Source organism: Dermacentor silvarum, chromosome 6 (genome assembly GCF_013339745.2).
Source record: "Dermacentor silvarum isolate Dsil-2018 chromosome 6, BIME_Dsil_1.4, whole genome shotgun sequence".
NCBI classification, from domain to species: domain Eukaryota; kingdom Metazoa; phylum Arthropoda; class Arachnida; order Ixodida; family Ixodidae; genus Dermacentor; species Dermacentor silvarum.
In genome coordinates, this window is record NC_051159.1 from 169207000 (window position 1) to 169233584 (window position 26585).

At 48.7% G+C, this 26585-nt stretch overlaps 1 protein-coding gene across 3 annotated transcripts in view; it reads left to right on the forward strand.

Moving 5' to 3' along the window:
* Positions 1–26585, forward strand: part of LOC119456377 (ETS-like protein pointed) — a 180678-nt gene that overhangs the window by 28261 nt on the left and 125832 nt on the right. For all 3 annotated transcript variants that reach the window (XM_037718095.2, XM_037718096.2, XM_049669795.1), the window contains one exon: positions 1881–1989. In XM_037718095.2, the coding sequence (XP_037574023.1) occupies positions 1891–1989 (99 nt within the window). In that variant the 5' untranslated portion in view covers positions 1881–1890. Of the gene's footprint in view, positions 1–1880; positions 1990–26585 lie in introns of those variants that run through there.

Consider the following 26585-nt stretch of genomic DNA (forward strand, 5'->3'; position numbering starts at 1 on the left):
GCAACGCATGATCGCTATCCTCGACAGTAAGATCGAGAGGGTGCTGCTTTTCCAACTCGTTTGTCTTCCCTTCTGCAGAGTACGAAATTTGTCTTACTTAAAAATTGACTTTTTTTTTTTTTTTTGTACTGCCCTTACACGGAAACGGCATGGAACGCATTTATGTCACATCATTTATTTCGCCCCGTGTGGTGTTCACGCAGTAACCAAAACTGAATGCGTTTCACGCGTTGCACGCTCTGACCGGCTGCGTGAAACGAAACCGAGCTCACGTGACTGACAGTGTTAATGCGGAGTGAAAGAGACGCGGTAGAAAATGCGGCACCTTGGGTAAGAAACGCACTATACGTCCTTTTGAACTTCTACATCCAGCGCGGACACTTTTGACACGTCCAGGGCGCGTGCAAATAGCAAGCCGTGAGCGCGAAGGACCAGCGCCTTTGCCTCGGAGGTCGCGAACAGTCGATTTCATCGGTGCGCAAGGGCCAGCCCAGCTGTTCTCCTTGAGAACATAGAAAGCCAGGGGCAGGCGGGCTTGTGAGTGAGAAAAAAATAAGAAAAGAAAAAAGCTGCAACAACAAAGTAAAACGTTGAGTCAGACCCTTCTTGGTCGTCGTCGCGTGTTGCCTTTTCGTGCACTGATGTGCGCCTCTCCCTGTCGCCCCTTATTCTTCGCGAGGCCCGGGTCGACTCCGCTGCGGCTGTTTTTAGAAACCGGCTTTCGCGTCTCCATCTAAACACCGGTGACCAAGGCATCGGGTACACAGTTCGTACTGCTCACACACAGGCGTGCATCGTATGCGGGGCATTCTCAAATAAGGTGTCTACTGTAGTGAGTCCGTTCCTGTGTCGCACAGAGATGGTTGGTTTATGTGTGGAGGTAAGCAGGTGCGGTTTGTGACTCAGGCATGTGGAGTAATACAGGCCAGCTTATTAACGCCCGCCTATACTCATCACGCGTATTTATCATCATCATATCAATGACTTACTGCCCTGAGCGTGCTTCATAAATTGGTTCATGCCGGTGGACTTCCTTACAAAATGCTGTTTGAATATTGAACACTGCTGAACACTATTTAACCTGCGATATTGAACACTAATTTAACGCGAACACCTAATCCGTCCACTTATTTTAATTATGATCTGAACTGATGCGCTTTTTCTTATTTATGCTGAGTGGGGATAAATCCACGTTAGCTTTCGTCACTGCGTAAACGGCCCGACTTTTCCTGATTGTTTCAGGTGTTATGCCCTGTTGCGGATCTCAAGTTTGCATAACTTGTCCTTGGTAGCGCATTAGAGATTAACGGAATAGAAGTTCAGCCTTCCATCGCCATGTTCGCCCCGCCGGTGCCTAAGCTATGGGGCATTCATATGATTCCATCATGATACTAACTTATTATTCTCTCTCTAGAGTTGTCAAGTTTTGTTCGCTTTGTATCTCTGGCTTCTCGAGCTGGGAATGATTCTCAGTATTAGAGCTGTAAACATAACAAGCGTTGCAGTGGGATCAAGAGATGAGACCGTTCAAATGGTGGCCGTCTCGCGATGCGTTCATCAAAGCAACCTGCTATGCACAACTGCGTATCATATACTGTTTATCATGTCTGTGTGGTCGATGGCATAACGTCGTGATCTCAGTGCCTCGTGAACAAGAGCGCCTGCCGTTTTACAGTGACGATGAGTTGCTATATGACTGGGCAAATGGTAAACACATGTGCACGTGCATGTGACATGTGCTTGGCAGTCAGCTTTCCGGCGAAATGTTATAACAGGCTACAAACCGTAGTGTTCTATAAATAGAGCAGTTAGCATGCGATATGATGCAGATTTCGGTCTATAGAACTGAGTTCAAGCTGTTCTTTTGTATCTTTTTTCAGGATCTGGAAGATGGATTTAGAATTCTACGCTGACTTCAGCGCCGTGGGTCACTACTCAGCCCAGACTTGTCTCAAAAGCATGTCGGCGAGAAAGAACAAAGTGCCTAAAGTGAGTATTCAATTGCGTCTAGTTTTCTCAATGAGGTGGAAATTGAGTACTGCCCAGTTATTGCGAACATTGTGAGCATATACACTAACAATGCATTACCCCTGGCTCTGTCGTAGCCGTAATCAGATGCCTGTCTATAAGTATAACTATACACAGAGTTTTTTTTTTTTTTAGCTGCACAAACTTATTAAAAATTGCGTGTGGCAGATAGCACAATTCTAACCGTTGATCTGAATTACTCGATGAGGCGGCCTCTACTGCTATGAGAAATCAAAATGTGTAACTGAATAAATAACATAACTAGGCTAATTAACTTTTGAATTAATTATGGTATGGCACATATTTTAATATGCGAATTGTAGCTAGTGAGTTCACCAGGCTTATCGACTTGGAACAAATTGTCAGGGCTGCACCAGTTCCGAGATATGAATTTTCGTAGTGTCCGACGAAATACATTGGTGTTCCAGTTACGTTTGTGCTTCAATGCATAAAACAGACAGTAACTGGAACGCCAATGCATGTTGTCGGATACTTCGAAAATTAACATCTCGGAACTGGTGCAGTCCAGAGGATTAATTTCGAGTGGATACGCCTTGCGAACTCACCGTCTGTAATTCGCACATTGAAATAGGTGCCGTAAAATAATTAATTAGACATTTAGTTAGCATAATTATGTTAATTATTCAATTTGACATTTATATTTCTCGCGGCAGTAACGGCCGCCTCATCTAGTCATTTAAAAAGATCAATGGTTAGAATTGTGTTATCTGCCGCAGACAATTTTTAAAAAATTTGGTGCAGCTAAAAAGAGGAAACCCTAGTAGTTTCTGCTAAGCAGTGCTTTTCATTTGAATCTATAATTCCGAGCTGCCGTGTGCGCAAACCTAGTCACGTATATGTTTTCGTCTAACTCCGATCTAGACACCGTAGATTAAAAGAGAGTGAGTGCAAAATCCATAACCTCAACATTTTGCTGTATTCAGGTAATGTATTTGTGTGCCGATTCACTGTTTACAGTAGGTGACTCAGCAATAAACACCATCTATAGTAGTAGAAAGAGTAGCTTTCTAGGCCATATATATGTGGTCCACCACGCCTACGTTCATAAACGCTACCTGGTCTGCTACCACCACTGCAGTCGAAACTGCGTTGCTGCAGCCTGTAGCGGACCGCTCGCCGCAGAGCTATTGATTACCACACAATCGAAACGTCGCGAAGGGTTAATCTACCAGCAAAGCTCGTTCTTTCTTCTCGCATGGCTTGTAATTAGGCATCCTTCTAAATCGACACCTACCGAGTTGGCCACACACAAAGATTACGGGAACCACACTGCGTCCCGGGATTCGCGTCAGAGAAACGCAAGGTCAGCGAAACATGCTTGTACGTGAGTCAGCTCAGGGGCACCCAATCACCGTCTTTTGCACGATCCAACGCTTGCAGCAGCAAGTCGCTAGCGAGCCGCCGAGTTAGTGCGCCATCACAATTTCGCCGCCGGGCTAGTACTGTCTAACGGACACTCTCCGGTCCTCAGCAAGCATTTTTGGCATCGTCGTCTTGTGTGGTGCGTTCGAGTACAACGCACGCGGTGCCCGGGCAGAGGTGTTGGATTCGCTCCAGTGGCTAATGAGGCGTAATCTTGACTTATTTATAGGCTCAGGCTATCGCCGCGTGGTTTTCGTAACCTTCGCAGCCCTTATAAAGTGACGATCACGCGCCCTCCGTATGCTATATAGAATCCCGAATGCGTGCGGGCTGTTCGTATTCTTGCGGGCTGTTCGGGTCCGCCTCTTAATTGTTAGCGCATCGTTCGCGCTCGGTTGTCCGTTGTGGGCCTGCGTAGTACGCAGAGGAACAGCGAGGTCAAAGACCGAAGGCCACGCAGAGGGGCTCGATCGCTTTCGAACGAGCAGAGAGGCCGTGTCTCGCAGCAGCTTGCTCTGTTGCTTTTTACTTTATTTTTTCGTTCTTCCTCTATATGCGGCCTCCGTATGTGCACAAACATACACGGGTGTGCGGAAAAGTACTAGACCGCCTTCGACGCCTATAGCTCGTGTTCTCCGTTTTGGAGGTCGCAAGCATCAGCGCCTGCATGCCTACCACTTGATTAACGGCGAAAGGGGCGAGCGCGCGCAGGCATTTTCGAGCCTTGAGAAGGCAGTGAACGTACGTGTTTGCGGTCGTTAAGGACGGTAATATCGTCAACTTGTAATCATCAGCGCAGCGGCCTTTTGTTTCTCGTCGCAGAGCCTTTCCCTTGGACTAAAAAAAGCAAGATGACAGGCTTTCAGCACGCGCGTGTGTCTCAAAAAGGAACCGCCGACAATATATGATCTGCGCTCTCATGGCTCAGAGGCTGCTGCGACTGTATAGAAAAAAAGAAGGCATGAGCAGGCGGAAAACCGTTATTAGGCGGCAAGCACGTGCATTATTTTGTTTGTTTAGCTGTTTTGATTTCTTTCTGTCTCTTTTCCTGCATTGTAGTCTTACGGAAGGCGTGAACTATCGGATAAACCATGTGCAACAGAGTCTCCGATAAATATCCTTCGCCCTCAGTGACGAATAAAACCGAAACCAACAAACGTTATGCGTCATTGGTCGGTGTCGTATAGAAAAGTAACCTCACTGGCTACACTATGGTTCACTGGCTACAGATACGAGGTTGCCAACGCCAGAATGCGTTCGGTCGAGCCACTGCCGCTAGAGAAACATGCGGCGTGTATCAAAGTAAGAAGTTTAGTGGATACCGAGATGGGTAGGAAGCGTAATTAAAGCGTTCCTTTATAGGTAATGAACACGGGAGCTATGGGGAATGCGTTGTTGATGACGATGATGACCAAAGGGAAGAGCGGTGCCTTGCTCGGGCATGCAAGATGAAACCGATGACGGCAATTATGCACTCCGTCTGAGCGAGAAATCGGGAATGAAGGCGAAACACTAACGATGTAATGGGGAGCACACCCTGCTGCGGTTATGGCGCCGACGCTCATTTCTTAACATTAAATTGACACAGCGCGTACAACAAGGTCAAAATTAATCCGGAGCCCTCCACTACGGCGTGCCTCATAATCAGAACTGGTTTTGGCACTTAAAACGCCAGAAAAGAAGACAACAAGGGCACGAGGAAAGGCAACAAAATATGGCACTGCATTCGTGTTTCCTTTTGTGGTGCCCTCATGTTCCGCGTTGTGCCACTGCGTAGACGACTTTCTACTCGTTATATCGCTGCATTTCCTGTTTTCGACCCAATCCCGAGCTTTTCTGTAAATTGCGCGCAGTACGTTTTGCGTTGTGGAGGAGGACTATAATGTATTGTGTCACGTACGCGACTCCTTCGCCGCCACCAGACACGAGGTTCGCGAGAACGGCAAAAATTAAATCCTAGCGAAAATTTTGGTCAGTGATAAGTATTCGTTTGCAACAAATGCCCCTTTTTTCTTTCTTTACTTAGTTCACGCGTGTAGCCGGCACCACGTCGCGTGGCTTCACTGCAAGAACCGCCGCTCGGCTTCGTTCTCCGACCACACGGGCTACACGTTTTGTGTGAGGAGCCTGCAGAACACCCGTTGAAATATTATTGCTCCTTTGTGAGAGTACATGTCGTCGACGTTTCGGGTAAGAAATAGCCGGATAAACAACGGAAAGGCGCGACGTCATGAAAAACCACATGATAATGCTCAATCTAACAGTCCCTGTGGCTACTGCGTTACTCCTGAATTGAGAGTTTTTATATAGTGCTCATTCCCAACAAGAAAAAAAGTGCTATACAGTAATTTCTTTGCAGTCGGCCCAGTCATTTCATTTTTATTAAATGCATCCTCATTTTCTGTCTCTCGAACGAGAAGCGCGTTAAGGACGTTGGCTTCAGGAAGCTGAGCATTCTTCTCTCTGGCGGCAAAAATAGCGTAACCGGACGCGTTCACTTTCCGTGTCTGCTACCCTCTTCCAAGATAACAGCAATATCGCGGTTTCAACTGCGAACGCTTTTGAAAGCGATAGCGGGATATACATTTGGCAGCGCCAGGAAGACATTCGTGGGTGCTTCTAGCACCCGCAAGAAAGCAAGCAGGGTCCTCGCTGTGCTTACACTTTCGCTGTGTGCCTTTCTTCCGTTGTTTGCCAGCGCTTGGCACGCCTGCGCGCTGAGAATTGCGCAGTAATCAGTGCCAGGATTAGAGGCGGTCTTCGATCGCCCAAGGACTCGTTCCGTGTATCGCGAAAGCAGCAGGTAAAGAGTGAGCCAAGCATGGCATCGAGCGCTCGCTCTTCGCCACAACCGTTAAGCCAGAGTAACCGGATTATGCTTACGTCGTTGTTGGGTGCAGCGCCGCGGAAGCTACGGCTGCACCGCAGTCCAGCCAGAAGGAAACGGAAGATTCACGAGTCCACACGAAGTTTCAGTTTTTTATTCCTTGAATTTTCTTTTTCGTGACTGCTTTTTCCCTTCCCTATTCTTTCCGCCTTTCATTTTCCCGTACCCTTCCCCTAGTACAGTGTAACAAACCAGAATCTTTTCGGGTTAACCTCCCTGCCTTTCCCACCACGTTTCTCTCTCTCTTTCTCTCCCCACATGCCGCTTGAGCTATTGTCGATGGAAAGACTTCGGCGACGTAATGTAGTACGAACGCTGATTTACTGCATTTAGCAGGTGCCGTTCTGCCTCTTGGCTTCGTGATGTCTGCGCTGTAGTGCACGGTATCTGTGAGACGGAAGGTACAGCCACCAGCTGGGCGTCTCTCAGTCTACATTTGTCCACATTGGCGTGCTTCCCGCTCTCGCTTTTTGTTTATACGCGTCAACGATTTCTCGAGCGACGAGCGGTCTCTATAGCCTTGAAGCGAAATGCGGGCCTGCCTAGCTTGCCCTAAGGCGTTCACTACGCTAAGGGCCTGGTTTCTTTAGTGCGACGTGGCCACTAGATTGTGGCCGATGGAAACCTCGGCGAGACGCTCTACGTTTTGACCATGGACCCAAGTAGGCGGGAAAACGGTTATATACATAGATAGATGCATAGACAGTTAGCCCCCGGAAAGCGCATGAAGTTCCCTAAGAATGCTAACGCAATCAAAAGGGAAAGCAATAGAAAGGCCGTATTTCCGGAGGAGGCACAGCTCAAAACAAAAGGCAAAGGTGATAATGAAGGCTGCGATATAACGCGACATCGATCATGTGACTCATTCACCATACCTAATGCCAAGGTCTGCTGCTATTCTGTTTACCCCTAGCTTCGCAGCAAGCTTCGACACACATCGCTGCACGTAGCGTGGGCGGACTAATTTGAGCTATTAGAGCAGCCCTTCCATACACGAGAGCACTTTCAGGGCTTCGTCAAGTATAAACAAGGCTTGTTTCTATCCTCCGCGGTGGTTGAGATGAGGTTCATCAATCGCGCTTAGCTGTCGTCGCTTCCGCCAGTTGCTTTGGGTCGCATTGACTGGGAAAAGAGAAAGTAAGGCCTCTAATCGACCTGAACGTCAAACACCGCGCTCGTGACCGCCTTCACGCTTAATTGCGCCCAATGTAGTCGATCTTGAACGAGCACTGCGACAGCATTGATTGCTGAAACCAATGCCTGTTCATTAAAGAAGCCCGCAAAACAAGCACTTGGCTGCAGAACACGTGGTTCGACGCAGTGCTGACGTTTTGAGATACTGTGAAACGCGGCTGACTTCAACCGTTACAGGCACCGAGCCAGGGTATATTCTTAGGCAAAGGTGTGTCAGAACCAACGGGGTGTGTGAGGAAGGACGGTGGTTAGGGTAGATCGCGTTACCGCGCGAGCTGACGAAAACAGGTCTGTTCGGACTTGCACGCGCGCGGGGTAACCAAACGATGCGTATAGTCGAGAACCGTGTTTTGAAGTGAACAATGCGCACGCACTGTTACAGGTGCGATGTCCGTGACGCAGGGATGCAATCGAGCCGCTGAAAAAAAAAAAAAAAAAAACGTACTGGGTTTTTACGTGCCAAAACCACTATATGATTATGAGGCACGCCGTAGTGTGGTGCTCCGGATTAATTCCTACCGCCTGAGGTTCTTTAACTACGGTACACGAGAGTTGTTGCATTTCGCCCCCAATGAAATGCGCCACTGCTACATCGTGATTAGGAGCGCAGCGCCATAGCCAGTAATCCACCGATGGGAGTAATCGAGCCAGTGGAATCACTATTCCCGGTATGAAACAGTGTTCAATAATATTGCGCTGTTGAGGCAGAATCCTGTGGGAGATTCCGCTCACGCTGGCATGCAGGCACAGGCAGAACGATGCTTTATTTAGAAATGTCTCACGTTCGAGTAGTGCTGTTACTAGTCGGTATCGCAGAAGGAAGTAGCCCATTGTCTAACCCTTGCGTAAATGGCACTAGTGGCACGTAACTTAAAATAGTTGGCACAGAAGATAAGGAAGCTTTTGAAAGCAAACGGAACATTTTGACTTGTACCTCATTGGCTTACGTGACACGTCTAATATAACGGATGCGCTTGCAAGAGAGAGCTCCCGCAGACGAGGTTCAAGAAAGCCCTTACCTGAAGTACGGCTGATATAGCGTCTGTAGTTGCAAGACTTTGTCATATGGTCAAGCCTCTATGGGAAACTGGGCTAGTTAATATCGGTCGGAAATTTCGAGATAACCTGTGTACATGTTATTAAAATGCTGACCACGCTCGATTGGTGACGCCGCAATAAATGCTTGTCATTTTTCTTCCGCATTCATAATGAATCAGTTCCACAACTGGTGCGAATAGAGAGCTCTGACAGCAATGCAGTGAAACCATTTGGCGACTAGTGGAACTGTTCCAACACAACAAACGTGTTTGGTAATTTTTCGTTCTATGGCGCGAGCGTGAATCCGAGGTCGCATCGATAAAGCTGACAACTTCATTTAAACTTGAAGATGGAAGGACCACCAAGAGAGAGAGGGAGAAACACAAGAGAGGCAAGGCAGGGAGGTCAACCAGACGCATGTCTAGTTTGCTACCCTAAACTGGGGGAAAGAGGTGTAGCGATGAAAAGAAAGAGCGAAAGAAAGGAAAATAAAGGAAGTCATGGTAGCACTTCGTGTGCAGAAACATGCGCATGCAGCTTATTCTTGCGCATCAGGAGTATGCCGTCGGCGTTTTTTTGTGCGCTGGCGTTCTTTTCAGCGTAGTTGGCGACGTCGGCGCCACGGCTGACGAAATGGTGTGCCGACATTGAGTCGCGTCAAGCTTTTCTCAGAGTGGGCGTCCGAGAAGGCAGCGGCGCTAAACATTATTTCATAACTGTATGTATATATATATATATATATATATATATTTATTATTTATTTACGCACACTTGACTGCCTGCTTCCGCGCCGATCACCGCGGTCGCCTTCGCCTCGGGTTAATCCTTGCGCCATCGTGTTTGCTGTACATCGGTCGCGACACTAATTATCTTGCCCTATTCCCTTGCTTTCCTTTTCCACTTAAAGTCCCTGCGTCACGCTCACTAAATAACGCGTGCGTCTCATCTGCTACATATAGGCAAGCCCCTTAGCGTGAGGTCACGCAGAAGCGGTGACATCACCCACGTTGTGACGCGGGTGAGCAAGCCTGTGCGCGCAAACAGCGCAATTACAACAAACTCCACGGAGAGCAGTTTTATAGAAGGTCAACATAAATACCTTTGGGACAGCTTTCTCCTTTACACGACCATCGTTAGCACCGCGATTAGGGGCTATAAATAGTGGGGAGGGAGGGAGAGGGTGCGAGTGCGCGTAGTGCTCGTTTTGGGCATGCCGTAAACGTCACTCTCCGTCGCAGTGCCCCCCTTACGCATATTCCGGTTGTCTACAGCCATAATTCACGCATCGAGATGTTGAGAACACGTGGTATAGTGTCATCGCTGGTAGAGGCGAGTGCGCGCTTCAGCACGCGCGGAAAACGAATCTTGATTTGTCTTGTTAGCGTATTTAAGCAGTACTGCTAGCAGCATCTGATTGCGGCAAGGAAGCGAAAAAGTGTTACCGTGATGAATGCAACGCGCGCACTAGCAAATAAAGCGCCACGCATCCATTCCGCATGCGATACAGTGCGCTAACGACGTTGTAGCGCTGTTGCTTAGAGCCGCAGAGTGTAACGGCATTATTTGAGTTGAAAGCTGCCGATCGACGTAGCGCAATTTTTCGAGCTCGAAAAACAGCTCCAAAAAGCGACACTTGCTCAAGAGAAAGCAAGCACAGCGCTGTTTCTGTTCTCGACTTAATACTTGTTTCTTGAGCTGTTCTCCACGCTCGAGCAATGTACCAACTGACCCGCTGCAATACGCTTCCAGAAAATCTGGATTTTTTTTTTCTTGTTCCCCCATTAAAAATTTCCCCGCCAGTTATTTTATGTTATTGAGTGAAGCGTTGCTGCTGCGATGAGAAGGGTAACTATAGTTTCTTGTTTTTACCACTGAACCGTTTTCACCTTCGCCTGTCCCATCAGCCCCATGTTTTGTAGCTGATTGTTCTGCCGATTCGCAGAAAGATATACGAGCTGCTGCGTATAGAGCGCTTGCTTGCAATGACGCACACCTGTCCCTGCCTCGTCTCTCTACGCACTGCACTCTTATCTCGTCTGCGTTGTTGTTCGTTACTTCACGGCAGCCTGTGACGCTAATGACCGGTTTGCGCAGCGCCCCTCTTTGTGATCGCGCGCAGAACCGCCGCGGAAATTACGCTGTCAGACCGCTCAAGCGTGCACTCGGGCATTGTATCACAGTGGAAGGAGCATTCGTTTTGCCTGCTAGCGAGCCGCCTCATATACATGCACTGTCGTTTTCTTGTTTCCTTTTTTCTTTCTTTTTTTTTCGATAGGTGAAGCTCCCTAAGTAAGCCTCGTTCATGCTTGTGCGCTAAGCATGGCTGGTTGTGTGTCAGACTCGGTCGCATAGTGCATTTTCACATTGTTGTTCTGTTCTGGCGGTGGTGGTGATGCCCCTGGCAAATATAGCTGCTGTTCAGTACAAGCTCAATAAATTAACACAGTCGCCTTGGCTTCTCTGAGGAGCACATGTGGTCGATGCTTTATTCGAGAGCTGGAATACTCTACACTTTTGGTCAAATCTCAAGTGCTCAAATAATCTTGGGGTGTCAAATTTCGCGAAATGAAACAAGTGAATGTCGTGCTGTGGCACTACTACTGCAAATTACTCGTGGGACCAACAATTCTAGTGAATTGTATAGGCCTTTCTCACTTAGCAAATACATTTCCTTTATTGCTTCTAATGTCTCCTTTTCTTTTCTTTTAATTCGCAGAGGAGAGAAACCTTGCCTAATTGCGCGCTCGAGGTGGTTATTTTGCGAGGCTAGTTTTCCTTATCGTATCCTTCCTCACTAACTTTATTTGTTCTTTTGGTTTTATTTTTCGCGCACTCTTTTAAGCGCACTCTGTGTTACGCAATCGAAAGGCCCAGCAAATCACTGCGCTTAATTCAACGCACCGAGGAACTTTCTCCGAGTGCCGTAATTTGTCAGACCTCTATAGTCAAGCACGCGTGCAGCTTCAGTGGCGAGGTTCTCTTGTGTCTACCGTGCGTCTTCGCGCACCTAGTTAGGTTGGGTAGCAAGAGAATTGCGAGGAGATCTGGACGTAACGACGTTTCCGGCCACTTCATTTCACGCGCGGGGAAAAGTAAGATGATATAAATACAGTATGGCTGCATTTACTTTGTAATGTGTGTGAAGCACGCGTCTGGAATATGGGCCATACTCGATCGAGCACGTTTGTCTATCCTCCAGTTTCTAGCTACATAGCTGCCTTCGTAGCAGTCACGGCTGCGAGCGACGCGAAGGAGCTCATAACTTGATATCAATGCCTTATACCACCTGCGGATTGGCAACAGCGTACACGCTTCACTTTTGGTGCAGAATTTAACGCGCCGCAAGTCCGCAGTGCCATTGTGGCCACGCTGACGAAAACGTAAAACACCTTCTTGAGTGCCCGCGACACGTACAGCGAGGCGTAGTTTAAAGGCTGATTTAATGTTGCTAGACCGTCGGCCTTTCACTCTGCAAAAAATGCTTGGTCCATGGTCAACAATGGAGCTAGAAAATCCGGCGCCATTACAGGCGCCAACCTCTTCTCCAAATATATAACAATAATTAAAAAAATGTTCAGAAAGATAATTTCAGTGCAGTAAAATACTAAGCAGTGTAGAGCCAAGTCAATGGTTACGTGCTGCTGCTGAAAAAAAGTCGGGAAAATTTAGAATGGAGTTTGACGCCTTTCAGAGAAGACTACCGCCACCGCATACCGTATATTACTACGGTACACGTTACCGTGTACCGTAGTACAAAGCGAGACCAAGGATAAGAAGGCTTTTATCTTTTTTACGTGTCACTTGCGACAGCGCTGCGTCGAATTAAGTAATGCGGAATGCGGGCGACGTCATCATGCTTTCTTTTTCCTCGTCCCATTTTATACGCATACATCTTTGTGAGTACGTATGTTTTGTTTGCCTCCAGCGGGCGCAATCGAGAGCGCGCTGCTGCTCTCTTCGTCTTCCGCGTGCCTCTGGCTGACTCACGCCGAGAATGATAAATAACGCGAGCCGAGTCGAGGAGGACGATCCAGTCAGGATCGCCCACGCGCACGCGAACGCGCTCAGGGAACACACCACCCGTACACGGCGGGCTTTGCGCACGCAGGTATATCGCCTTCTCGGCGGCCGAGATGCCCGTCTTCCATGCGGTCTCGCGTCCCGTATACGAATTCGCGCGCGCGTTGGCAAGCTATCCGAAAGGCGCCGGCTTAACTGCGACGTGCCGCGAAAGCTGAACAGGCACCGCATCCATTCCACGCAGCGTCGCGACCAGCAGACAACGCCTCTCAAGACGAGGGCGACGCATGCATCGAGTCTTTCTTCGCCTCGCTTTGCACCACATGCCTCATGTAGTGGGACACGGAACGAGTTATTATATATGCTCACCCTCGCTCGAATAGCGTGGGCGCGTTACGTAAGAAGACTCCTCCTCCATTGCCTCCGTCGTCTTAGGTGGCGTGCGCGAGGTATACCGTTAAGTCGCTCGCTTGCGCGGGAATGCGAACGGCACCGCTTCGTATATACTTGTTATTGTTTTGTTCGTTTTCCTTCGGGCGAGCGGTTCCTTCAAGGAGGTAGGTACGTGGATATCCGTGCGGTGATAGCTTGTACTATGTTTGCGGCCTCACTGTATGGATGCAGTGCTTAGTGGTTCTACGGGTATGGGCACTGTCCATCGGCAAGGGCACGTTTATATTCATAAGCTGGGAGGGTCGGCCGCCGCGGTGTTCGCTCGTTCGATCACGCGGGGATCCTTTTAGAGGGGTCTCGCTTGCGGCAAAGGAGCTGGGGCGTCCCCGCTGTGGCGACTAGCGTAAACACTGTGCTCCGACAGGCTTTCTTCGTCTACGCACATTATTGGTGTACGCCGGTTGTTGCGAGGGCGGATATACACAGTGCTTATTGGCGGCTCTGTCAAAGGAAGCCTTTTTTATTTATTTATTTTTTTTTTTTTTTGCATCGCCACAGACAAGCTTCTCAGCCACTTTTTGTCCTTGTGCGGAGACAGGTGCATAAATTATACCATTTGGGAAGAAATTATAAAGCAATTATTTGTAAAATCATTCAGTTACACGCTAGCAAAAATTCAAAGAAAGAAGAAAATTTGACATCAATTGCACTTGGTGGGTCAATATACTTCATCTTGTGTTACCGTAACCGACACCGGAACATTGTAAACTTCTTGGACCTGCTAAGTGCTTACAATGTTGTGCATGTCACATATAACAACTTTATGTTAGTGTATACCGGGTGTTCAAAATTAAGCTTTACGGAATTTTTAAAAATCGCCTGCGCCAGGTAGCATAATTCTTATCGTTGAGCTGGGTTATTCGATGAGGCGGCCATTAGTAGCACGAGAAATCGAAACACATACTTAACTAATTAACAAAAACCACTAATTAAGTTCTTAGTTAATTACTTTACGACACGTATTGCAATTTACGAATTGTAGCCGGTGAGCTTGTCGGGCGTATCCACTTGCAATGAATTTCCATAATGACACCAGTTTGGAGATATGCGCCATCAAACTTGCCGTAAAAATGCACTGTTGTTCCACTTTTTTGCCAAAATACTGTATTATACATTGAAGCACAAAAGTATCTGGAACGCCCATGATATTTCGTCCCACACCTGAGGAAATAATATCTCGAAACTGGTGTCATCCTGGAAATTCATTTCAAGTGGATGCATATCGTCTTGCAAGCTCACCGGCTACAATTCGCCAATTGCAATATGTATCGTAAAATAATTACCTAAGAAGTTCATTAGTCAACTTTTTGTTAATTAGTTGAACATGTGTTTCGATTTCTCGTGCTACTAATGTCCGCCTCTTCGAATAACCCAGCTCAACGATAATAATTATGCTACCTGCCACAGGCGATTTTTTAAAATTCTGTAAAGCCTAATTTTGAACACCCTGTATATTGCCTCTGAAGAGGGAGATATCTGTAATAACTGAAATTCCAGCATTGTACATACATCAACAAAGTTAAAGAACCGGGGCAGACACAGAATATTAATAACAAACGCCATGTAAACACCCCGTGCAAGAAGGAAACGCTACTTGGTGCTTAACAACTACAACATAGTTCTAGAACATAGTGTTACAGAACATGTCAGATCTCATCTAGGGCGGTTGCGCCGCAAGCAGAACCTGCAAGCGCTTGCCATGCAGCGAGAAACAATACAACACGACAGAAGGTTCGTACCCCGTGTTTCGAACAAAGCAAAAGTTCAAGTTCATTCGTTTCTAAGTCAGTTCGCGAGCTACTGACGATTAAGCCTTTCGCGTAGCGACTTCTTTACTGGTCATATAACTTATTACGTAAGTCGGTTGCGCCAGGGAAAAAAAATAGAGTAAAGAGAAAAGAACAAGAGAAATGTGTAAGCCGCGTGCTTAGCGCGAAATTCATGCAACCGATCTGCTTCGCATGACTGTCTTCTCCCGCCTCGTCGCCCTCGCGGTCTATAGTCATCGCGCCGCAGGTTTGGCCCGTTAGCGCGGAATCCGACGCTTTCACGGCCGCCCGCTGGCCGAGGGGAACTGCGCACGAGGTTGGCAGGGAAAACAGGTTCCGCCCCGCTTAATTCTCGCCTCTCCTTGGCGAGAAGTGCGTGGCACGGAGCCCTCCGCGCACCCCATGTTATACGCATGCATGCACGATGCGGGCAATCGGCCCCGCACCTATTGACTCGGCTCCTTTCTGTTCTTTTTTTTGTGCGTGCTTTCTTCTATACTGTCCCGTTCCAAGCTCGCTTTCTCTTCTCCCCCGACCTCGGCGTCTCTCTCGCTCACCGTTGCGGAATCTGGGTCAATGTCGGAAGGAGATGGCCGAAGGGAATCGGCTTGCACCGTCACCGACTTTGGCTCGCGTTCGATGAAGCAGCCGTAAACCAGGAAGAATTGAAAGTGGTGGAAAGGACCTTCTCTCTTTCATCTTGAGAATGGAATGTTCTTTTGCAAAGCGGAGGACGTTTACGACTGCCAGCGAAGATCGCAAATCCAGTTGCGCAGTTTAATGGAAACGCTAAGGAAATTCGCAGCGCGTAGGCTCGGTCAGTCGACATCGCAGCCTTCCACATCGAAGCAGCGATGCCAAGTTGGAGCTTTGGTTCACTTAATTGTCTCCAAAATAACCGCACGCATTCTAGTTGTCGAAGGTTGCCTTTTGTGGCGCCGGTATCGGCTTAACACGCAGACGCAGTTAATTAAACCACTCCGGTAGTTCCTGGAAGCATTTTGCAACGTAATTGAACGATAATTGTAATGGTTTGTTGCATACTTTTCACGAAACACTGTACAGGACGCACGACTTTAGAAATTCCGCAACGTCGTGTACTTCTGCAATACGCATCTGCTTCATCATCATCGTCCCTCATATCGTTCCCGTGCACATTCGCAAGGCAGAACAAACTAGCTCCTGCCGACCTCTCTGCCTGGATGTAAATAAATTATCTTTCCCGAGATTAAACATGCAGTTAAGGCGCAATATCGCAATATAAGAAGGAAGCCAGTTGGCGTTGCGCCTTCCGCCAATACTTCCATTTTCAAGAACAGCCTCGCTTTCACGGCGCCGTCAGATCTGCTCTCAGGTACCTATACTGTATATGTATACACCGGCTGATGCAGCACACTGTAGTGCGCCTGTGTAGACCTTAGCCGTGAGCCTTCGCATTCTTGCTCTCACGTATATACAGTTTGCAGGCATTGCTCGCACTTAAGGTAACCACGGACAGTTTTACCAGAACAGATAGAATTTGGCTACGTCAAGAGTATATGCGAGAATATACCTCCAAATTGTTTTTATCAGGGCTAGTTTCCATGGTAGCAGTGCTACTGACGCTTTGGCTTCGCGCTGGCATTTCAGCTTTGTGTCGGCGTTCGTATGGACAGAGAATGGTGCCACCACCAGTCTACCGTTTTCAGTGAGGTAAAACTGGTCGGCAAAGCAAGGACGTCACTCGAACGGGAGGGGGTGAGGGGGGGGGGGGGCGTTTTTCCAGCGCCGCGCACCGAGCAGCGCACGTTCTTGAAGCGTCTGGCCGCGAAGCAGTGAAATGCGGGTGTCCTTATGTACAACACTCACTATTATGTATTATTGCGATAGCAATTATATGGACACTCCAAAGCAGATTTCTGCCGTCGGCGTCGCCGTCGTCGTCGCCGTGAGGTTCCGTGTGACGTCAATGGAGATGAAATCGTCGCCGCGCGCCGAACGCTGTATGTGCGAGTGCAAGGGCGCAAGGGACGCGCGCTTTCACGGGGAGTGAACGCACGGCGAACAAACGCGCGTTCTGCGCCGTGCTGCCTGAAGGGCTGCAGAAGTAGGCGTCTCTTTCCTCCTTTACAATCACCATATATGTAGAGCAAACGCGCCTTCTTCCGATGCGCGAAAGGCCTTGGGGGGGGGGGGGGGGAGGGAAGGGAGGCGACGTTTAGCTGCGGCACCAAGTGCCTATTTATATCAGAGGCTCCGGCAACAGTCACCAACGCCGCACGCATTTTGTGCGAACGCGGGCAAAACGCCGACGGCGTCGACAACAGTTCTGCGTGTTGCCGGTGCTGCTGCATGTCCAAGTTTATACAGCCGATAAAGCTACTATCATTACTCCGTGTATCTCTCTACAAATTTGCTATCGCAATTGATGCTTCGCCTTTCAGGTGAAACTGCGACCACTTTTTTTCTCACTATTATGGCTAGAATCGCCGTCTCAGAGCTCATCGTATCGCTCGTCGCGGTTCGCGCTAACTGCAGCCCCTTCTCAAATCGCGACCACGCTGAGGGACCCCACCACGTCGCGTGAGGTGAAGGTGTCCAGGCATAGTAGCGGGCAAACGGTTCCGAGCGCGCACCTATATAATGCTTTCTCTTCACTCGGGGCGGCAAGGCGACGCGGTCGCTGGCAGCATTCAAGGCCACCGGGTCAGCGACAGCTGCCGACGCGGCAAGCCGACCGACGGCAGCGCGACCTTGAACGCGCTCGATTGTCGCCGTCTCTCTTTCTCCGGCAGCAGCGCGCTGCTGCGCTCATGCCACCTGAGAGACGCCCGTTCACCTGCCTGTCTTACTACATACGTGCGCGATGCGCTGTGCTCCCCGGCCGCGCACACTTTTTATAGAGCGCGAAAAAAAAAAAAAAAAAAGACTGCATTCAGTGCGTCTCGCTAACGAGCCGCCGTTCCAGGGGAGCACGTCGTGAGCGCCTCCAATTAATTTTGCCGCTCCGCCCTTCGGCTCTTGGCGCTCGAGACCAAAACAAAGCGCGGTTGTGTCGCAACTGCCCTTGAAACCATCATTCCAGAGGAGGAAGAATCGGTGCCAGCAAAACATGCCCTGCAAGGAACGCCGCGTGCCTCCCTGTGTGCGCGACAGTTGGAAGACGGCGGAGATAACATACCCGTCCAACAAGCAAAAAAGAACTGCACTGATTGCAATAGGAAAGAGACGTCGGTCACTTCTTGAAGGCACGTAGATGATTCAGTGCCCATGCACACCAGACGGGAACAAGCCGTGAAAGCACGCAATGATTGGCATGGAAAGGTGCCAAGGTGTCCCTTCAGCCTCGAATATGCGCGCATTTATGCAGAGTTAGTTCGCTAAGAACACCACTGTGCGCTAACACTGAAACGCGACGTTTAATGGCGTATCGCAGCCCAAAGGAAAGCGCTGACTTTTGGATACCTGTCTGAAAACGACGATGCCTCTCGCATACGAGCTGATCAGGCAATTGCGCGATAACGCACCTCGGGCACTATGTTATCCCCTATGTGCTATTCGCATTAAAGCAGCGTTACACATGGCATTAGTCGTACACAACAGAATTAATTGTCCTGTGCCATATATTTCCCCTGAAAAACAAGGTTTATCAGATAAGCCAGCAGCGCTACGCAGAACAAAGTAACAAAAAGGAGAGAGAGAAACCACAAGGACACAGCGGTGCAGAAACTTGCAGAAATATTTTTTTTTAAAGTGGGGAAATGTTGCTGTTCCTGTAAACTTTCTTTTTCTTTCTCTATATTTTATTTATTATCATCTTTCTGGGAGAGGGGGGGGGGGGGCAAGTCTATCTTACTTTTGCTTTATTAGAAGTGCGCATGCCTTTTCAATAATAAACAATTAACAAAGACGGCTCGTCTGTCCCTTGTGGTAAGCGTCGCATCCACTTTGTATGCCTACGGGAGAGAGCGAAAATTTCCCCAGCGATCGCTGTGCCATGCAGGTCGCAAGTGTTTCTCTGTTTCAGCTGAGCACGGCCTTTGTGGCGTGACTGCGTTTTTAATGACAGCCTGGATCGTATTCACCTGTAGTGTGCGATTCGGTGACCTCCTTTTTCTCTATCCCGTTTTTTTTTTTTCTTTTTTTTTTTTCGAGCTGCCACGAAGACAAATTGCGCACGTGGCCCAAAACGCGCTCACTTCGACCGGGGCAGAAAGTCCTGACATTAAATATCAGTTTATCAAACGGTAGATGGCGAAATATATGACGTGTACATGCGGTTGGTACGTGGTTTTACACAGTTCAAAGTAAGCTTAGAAAGAGTCAACTCATGCTCGCTGTTAGTATTGGTGGATGCCTAGATGCCATAAACTTATATTCTGTAGAGTGCAACGCGGCTTTCTGTGCCTTTTGATAGGCGGAGCGTAAAGTTTGTATGAAATTTGATGTTTACTTTTACAACACCAGGTACATGCCAATATTGTACGTAACTAGTAAGAATAGTGAGGGAAGAGTTGCATCTCGGCAACTTGACTGGCCCTGCCTCCCCTCAGAAACACAAGAGGCAGCAACAAGTAGCAGTGTATAGCGTGCTTCAGAAAATACGCTGCCTACAAAGATTGTAATTAAACCATTGCGCCACAAACGCATTCGCAGAGAGCTACACAGACGCGCCTTATATATCTAACACTCCTCCGTGTACCCGCGCTCTTGCTCGGGGCGGTGCCGCCGCCTATGAGCAGAAAAGAGAAGTACTGCATTATGACACTAAAGCCCGGGATACATGGAGCGAACTTTCTCGACGAACTTCACGCGTCAAGTAACGACGCGGCGACACGACGCAGGATGTTTGCTGTGTTGCAATACATGCGGCGAACGCCGCCGCGCGTTGGCCGCCGTGTTGGCGGCGGTCCCGGCCGCCCGCTTCGAACTGAATTTGGCGTTGTCCTTGTAGAATTCACTTAGTTGGAAGCAAATGACTGCGTAAACGGCTTTCGCTTAGTCTCAGGCCGCTTCGACGACAGAGTATTATGGATAACCTTGAGCAGTTTTCGAGATCGCTTCTCGTTTCGAACGCGTCTAAGCCTAGCGAAAGAAATATCCGATGCCAACGCCATCTATCGGGGAAGTCGGGAGATAGGCATGACGACAGCATGTGGCCTCTGAGATCAGAAGATTTCTGTTGAAGGTTGTTGTAGAGAGCTTGCACTGCTTGTCTGTTTCCTCGCAGATCAGCGGATATGGGATGTACAAATACAACGCGATTCCTGAGAGATCATACTAGGAACTACTCAATCGGTGCAGAGACATGCAGACACGGCAACACCAACGCGATTGCAGACGACGCGAAAAGGCGCGCGCGCGCGAAACACCAGCATGCATTGCGACCGGAACTAGTGCCTCCTGATTGGCTGTCGTCCACCGCTGCGCGCTAGACGCTTCCGGCGGCGGCGTTCGCCCGACAGGTACATGCCAATATTGTACGTAACTAGTAAGAATAGTGAGGGAAGAGTTGCATCACGGCAACTTGACTGGCCCTGCCTCCCCTCAGAAACACAAGAGGGAGCAATAAGTAGCAGTGTATAGCGTGCTTCAGAAAATACGCTGCCTACAAAGATTGTAAATTAAAAATAGAAACAACCCTGTCTCTACAATATACAAGAAAGTCACTAAACAGCACATTTAACAAAACATTTTTAATATAGCATTCTTTTTTTTTTTTTGAACGCACGTAACGTTTCGTCCGTCAAAAGCAACTTGTTTAGTACGGTTTAGTATAATCTAAGTGGCGTCCATTACCTGCGAACCAGTGTGCATCTTGTCAGCTACTCAGCATTCCTGCCTTACATCATAGTGGTGGCCCGTCACAGGAACTGGGCACCTGATTCTTCTTGCTATGAGCTGTGGTACCCGTGCAGGCATTGGTCACACTGCGTTGTCTGTTGCGCGCAGTGTCTTCATCCGATTCCCGACGTCTCTGGTGCTAGCCACATTTGCACAGCGCCAATGGGTCTCTGCAGGTTCGAGGCAAGTTCGATTCCAGGCCTCGGAATCCACAATCACGTGAAGGCCATAAGTTCAAGAGCTCCCGCCGGCTGGGGTTAAAGCACACGTAAAGAACTTGATTTATACGCTAAACTAGTTCGGACGACTTTCAGCGCGGCGTCCCTCGTCGCCCAAGTGCATCACCGACTCGAGTTTGCTGTTGGGTTATTCGTACATGACGTTAGCAACGAAAACAGCGCGAAAAACGAGACGAGAGAGAGACAGACGGATAGACACAACCGCGGCTTTTTGCGCTCTTTGCTTTGTTAACGCCAGAGTTTTTGCGCCGATCGAGAGAAAGCTGCGTTGTCGCGTCGTAATGAAATCTTTGTCAAAAGTAAGCGGGCCTTCCTGCGCGCGATTGCAGCCATGTAGTCCCAAGGCTCGCGGTTGATTTCACCGGAAATGACGTGCCTAAGTGCACAGCGTCCTGTAAACTTATAGCAAGAACTGCCTGCTCTTTATGCCTCGACAAGGAAGGTAGCGTCTTCTCCTCAATTGAGTGCGCGGGGGGGGGGGGGGGGGGGGGGAGGTATTCTGTAAGAGTCCACCTAGTGGACTGTCTTCTTCGGCTGTCGCCATCGGCTGCCGCCATTGGCTGCCGCTTCACGAGCGCGAAGGTGCCAGCCAGTCTCTTTCGTGCTCGTGAAGCGGCAGCCAATGGCGATAGCCGAAGTGGACAGTCCACTAGGCGGACTCTTACAGAATACCGCCCTAGGTCGTGGTGCTACGACGTCTCACATTTGAAAGAGAGACTTATCCCTTGCGTGATATGCTGAGTCAAGCTATTGTCATCCATCAGCAAGGCGTGTCCTTGTCTTGTTCTATTCCGTTGAACAGTGACGTGCACACGTGTTGCGAGTTGCCGGTGCGCTTCGCAAGAAAAACTTTAAATACGCGTACGGGTCCCTCCTATCCGGTACTGTGCATAAACAAAGGGAAAGGGAGCCAGACCAGGTGTTGCTTTCGACCATGTGCCAGTGTTTCCATTATCCTTTAACAGGCGTGTGGGCCACACGTGTGCAGCTTTTCACTGAATGGAAACTGGAGAGGAAGTTCTAAAATTAATCCGTACTGAAAAGCATGTTTCACTAGAAATACACGGAGAAGCACGTGGACATTTATTTCTCCTTTTTTTTTTCAGGCGTAGGTACAGTCTATCATACAAGTTCATCCATGCCCCCCCCCCCCCCCCCCGCCCCCTCCTCCACCCTACTCCATTCAAAGCACCAGCTACAATACTTCTTATTCCTGACCCAGAGGATCGAAATAGTGGCTTTTGTAGAATTAAACCCTACATACCTATTGCCAATTTCTGGTCATAATCATTTGTCTATGTAATTACGCACGCAAAAGACATACAGACAGGAAGCTTATTGAGGGTGTTCTTGAAAAATTTTAGAGCCCTTCCACTACTGTGAATATGGAAGCCATCGAAGCTGTGACTATGGTGGGTCTGCTATAGTGAATATTGCCCCCACGATGAGAATGGGCGTACCGTCATTGGGCATCACCCAACCGAACATGTCTACCATGCATGAACGTTCCGGTTGAGAAACTCGCGTTGAAACATTGCCATCGCACCGGAGAAGTTGGCGCTAGCGTTGCCGAGGCGTGCACTACCGTTGTCGGTTTCCTGGAGGGCAAGACGACGCTGACGTTTGGCCTCAACATCGCGCTCCCGCAACTCGGGATACGCGGCTCTCCGCTGAAGTTTCGCCTGGGTTTCGGAAGCCCTCAGGCTAGAATCGGCACGTCGACGACGAGCCCTTTCCCGAGCGCGTTCGCGGCGGCGTTGCTCAAACGGGTTAGGACACGTCGTCAGTTGCTCATGAATGGCTCATACCCCCATAAGTAATGGCTCATACCCCCGTAACGCGACCTCCCCATTACGACGACAGAAAAGTGAAAATCTACGCTGGAATTATTAGCGGCAACGCAGCCAGCTGTGGAAGCAGACGACGACGACGAACGCGGGAGCAGTGGCACGAGCGCGTGCTCGACCGAGGGGCGCCAGCGAGCCAGCTGCGGAAGACGGCGACGCTCGAGTCAATGCTGATAATGATAGTTGTTTTTCTACACGTGGACACGAGACTGGGGTAACTAGCCATTAACAGCTTCGCTGTAATTATAACCGAAAAAAATGAAAATAAGTACAAATAAATTTCTGATTTTTATTTGTATGCACGTCAGAACTGGGTTTAAACTTCGTTGAAGTGGTTCGTGTGTGGACGAAGTGACTGCAGGAGTGCGTAGTCACCTACTAAGCTTTTGCGCACGCGCAGTGGGGCACGTCGTGCAGAGACTGTTCTCATGGTGTAACCTCCGTGGGCGCAATTTTGGTTACAGTTTCATCCCGTAAGAAGTGCGTCGCAAATTGAAACGCTCCGGTAATCAGCTCAAGCGGTGGCAGACAGCCTGCGTCCATGACGGGCCGTGGTGCTAGGCACTTTCGTTGGTGAAGGTGGCCGTATAGACGAGGCAGGGAGTGACGGCAAATACGGGGTTGCGGGCCCGAAAGACGCCAGGCGAGCGGGAGACCTTGGACGCCAATCAAGGCGGGTACACGCCGGCGTGCAAGCGGCTGCCACCGCGTGTGATGCGACGTGGCGGCGGGGCTGCAATTTTCGCCCGTGCTGCTCCTCCTCCGAGCTTTATCCCGAACTCTTCCTCTCGTCTTCTTTATTTATTTATGCCACCCCTGCGTGCAAGGCAACGCTGACTCTCATGTTTTCCTTTCTTTCTTCTTTTAGTCTTCAACTACCCCCCTCGTTGTCCATGCTCTTCCACTCATTTTACTATTTTCCTTCTCACCATGGCCTCTAAAACTCGTGATCGGTGTTTCCTCAAAGGTGGTCGATATATCGTTATGTACTGTTTCCTTGTGAATGGGCCAATGATGTCAGGTTCTTGTCCCTATACCATTTATCATTTGCTGTTTATTCCGCCCGTTTTAAATCTCTCTAAATTCAGACTCGCAGTGTGCCTTTCCTGCGCTTCTCATCTCAGCAGCTTTTTCCTGTTGGACCCTATTCTGCTGACAGTGTTAGTCTTTCTCATTTCGAAACAAGCTATGCCCAGTGCCAGTGGACTCATCTGCTGTCGCGCTGCGTGTGTTTAATGACTCTGTGCTGCATCTGTTCGTAATTGCAGTTCTCGTGCGTCAGTCGTCGTATGATGTATATAGTTCTGCTTTCTTTCTTTCTTTCTTTCTTTCTTTCTTTCTTTCTTTCTTTCTTTCTTTCTTTCTTTCTTTCTTTCTTTCTTTCTCTTTCTTTCTTTCATTTACTCTTTGTCGGTACTATAGAATATACAAAGAGCCTAATAAAAGCTGGAGGTGTCAGCCCCGCTATATGCAGGGCTTATTTATACTTCAGATTGTGCTAATGCAAACTACTCTTGCACAGCTTTCTGGAAAGATCGTACTTCGCGCAGAACCTCAACATTTCAATATTGGTGCTTGTAACGCGCTTCTAGACACTCTTTATTGTGGTGTTGGACCCGATGGTATGCAAGCGTCGCTGCGCTTGCAGCCTTGCTCAAGTTCACCTTCACGTTAATGGCTTTACATGACAAGCTATTGCGCTTGTTTGCAATGTTCCCAGCCTGTTCCTCCCATTTTATCGCATGAATAATTCCCACGACTCGCGGACATTAGAGTCCAAAATGTCACTTTGCTATTCTTTTTTCTTTCTATTTGTTGTGGCCAATGACAACAACCACAGATCAGGCTCTGACGGTGTCAACCCCCTATAAGGGATGCTCCACTTGAGCCCTGGTTTTATCACTAAATTTTACTGACAGGTTTAACGTATCCTGGAGGTAAGTCTTTTACCCGCATTTATCATGAACTGAACCTGAACTGACGTTTATATGGCGGAAGTTTAAGCAGATGAACGAGGAGATGAACGTCCTTGCTTTCCGGAAGCGTGTGTAGTTGTATGCTGCAAACCACTATGAATGTACCACTATGCGTGCGACAATGGTTTAACATGCGTTGTAACAATTAAGGACTGCTTCCGTGGAGCAGTGTACTCAATTATTGTGTCGCTACCCTCAGCGCGTAGTGGCGTGCGTATTCCGCAAAGTATACGCCTTGCTTGACCCTGACGCGTTATAGCGTTATTTATCGAATTGCGAGGCGAGACCCTGTTGCTATTCGCCGTCCCTTTCCATTTCTTCCAATGGCCGCCCGGCATGCGTTGTAGTATGATATGTGAGCTGCTAGTGAACCTTGGATTTGATGCTCCACATTCCATGACGGTTATTCACAATATAGAGTCCGTTAGAGTGCGGACGATGCTCGCATACACGATAATTCATACGTACGTTGCTTCAGTATGTGCGCATTTATTTACGTCGCTCGCTCGTTATAAGACAAGCTGAAAGACTAAAATATAAGAATTATTAATGTGAACACGCGAATGACTGTGAAAAACATCTTAATTGCGCTCTCTCGTGCACCTACCTGTCTGACAGGTGTTGCGGAAAACGATGTCAGTTATTTCGTTTTAACGCCCTGTTCGCAAGTGGGCTCTTTGAGGAATGTGGTTCGCTCCTGTAAGTTTCTACCCCTTAGTTCGTAATGATTAATTCACAGAGCGGCAAAATGCGCCTAAGTTGCCACCAAGGTCTCGTTCAAGCTCGGTCGGAGCTTATTGAACGTTTTCGAATGGCTGCACGCGGACGGCATGCGTCAGGTGAATAATAAGCAATGGATGTTAAACTTTTTAAAAAAGAAAAAAAAAACATGTTGCTCCGACGCTGCTCATTCGCATTGCGCGCCACTTGCTTTCTCCCTCCTCCGTAAGGTCGTCGACATGGCGTCGGCATATCCATGTCGTCCTCCGCCTTCGCCCGTGCAGCGTGCGAGCTGACGTCGCGTCACGCTCGGCAAGTCACCGTGGCTGGCGAAGGCACACCACGACGCCGGCGTCACGCTTGCGTAATTCCCGATTGAGACGCCCTTGCGGGCGAAGAGGGCGATTCGTGTGCGCGTGCAGCGTGTGGCTTGTCACCTACACGCTCAAGACGCGATGTGCGTGTCTCAGACCTGGCTTCCGAGATCGTCAACGCGGCTGAGGTCGTCTCGCAACGGGGAATCTCGGAGGACATGCCACATGCCTTACAGTTCTTTGGGTGGTGTAGGAGCTCAAGGGAGAGCTCGGGCGTCGACGCTGGCGAACACGTCTGGTGCGCGCTGTTTATCGTGGCACACACATGCTTTCGTACACCGCGACCTACTCACGCGCTGCTGTTCTTGGGCTGATGACGTTAATGCTGTAAACCCCTAAACGCCAGCTGCCGTTTAGGATGACACAATGGTTTCCGTATTGCTTGTATTGGCATGCTTCGAAAACAATGTTGCCAAACCTTCAAAACAAGGTCGCTAAATTAAGGTCCGCACAACGATTAAGAGAGAGAGGCACGTGGTGGTAAAGAGTTGTCTGTATCTCCATATAGGGAAAGTCTAGATAAAACTAGACTTGAACGTTTGTCTCCGATTTGTAACAGTAAATCTACATGTCTAGTGTACTTCTACTGTATAACCGTGTGTAGCAAAAAGTCGATAGGGCGTCCAAATTAAAACGTTTCTGAAGGCCGTCATTACCGTAACTTTCTCATGGTCAATCGAATCGCATTTAAGTACTATTCATTTGGACACACCGAGCAAACCTTAATTGTGTGTAAACGTATATTTACGCCATTGTAGATCTCTGAAATTTTTGTGATGGCGATAGACGTCCTCGATTCGGGAAGCACCTACATATCTGCGCGAACAAGGTACG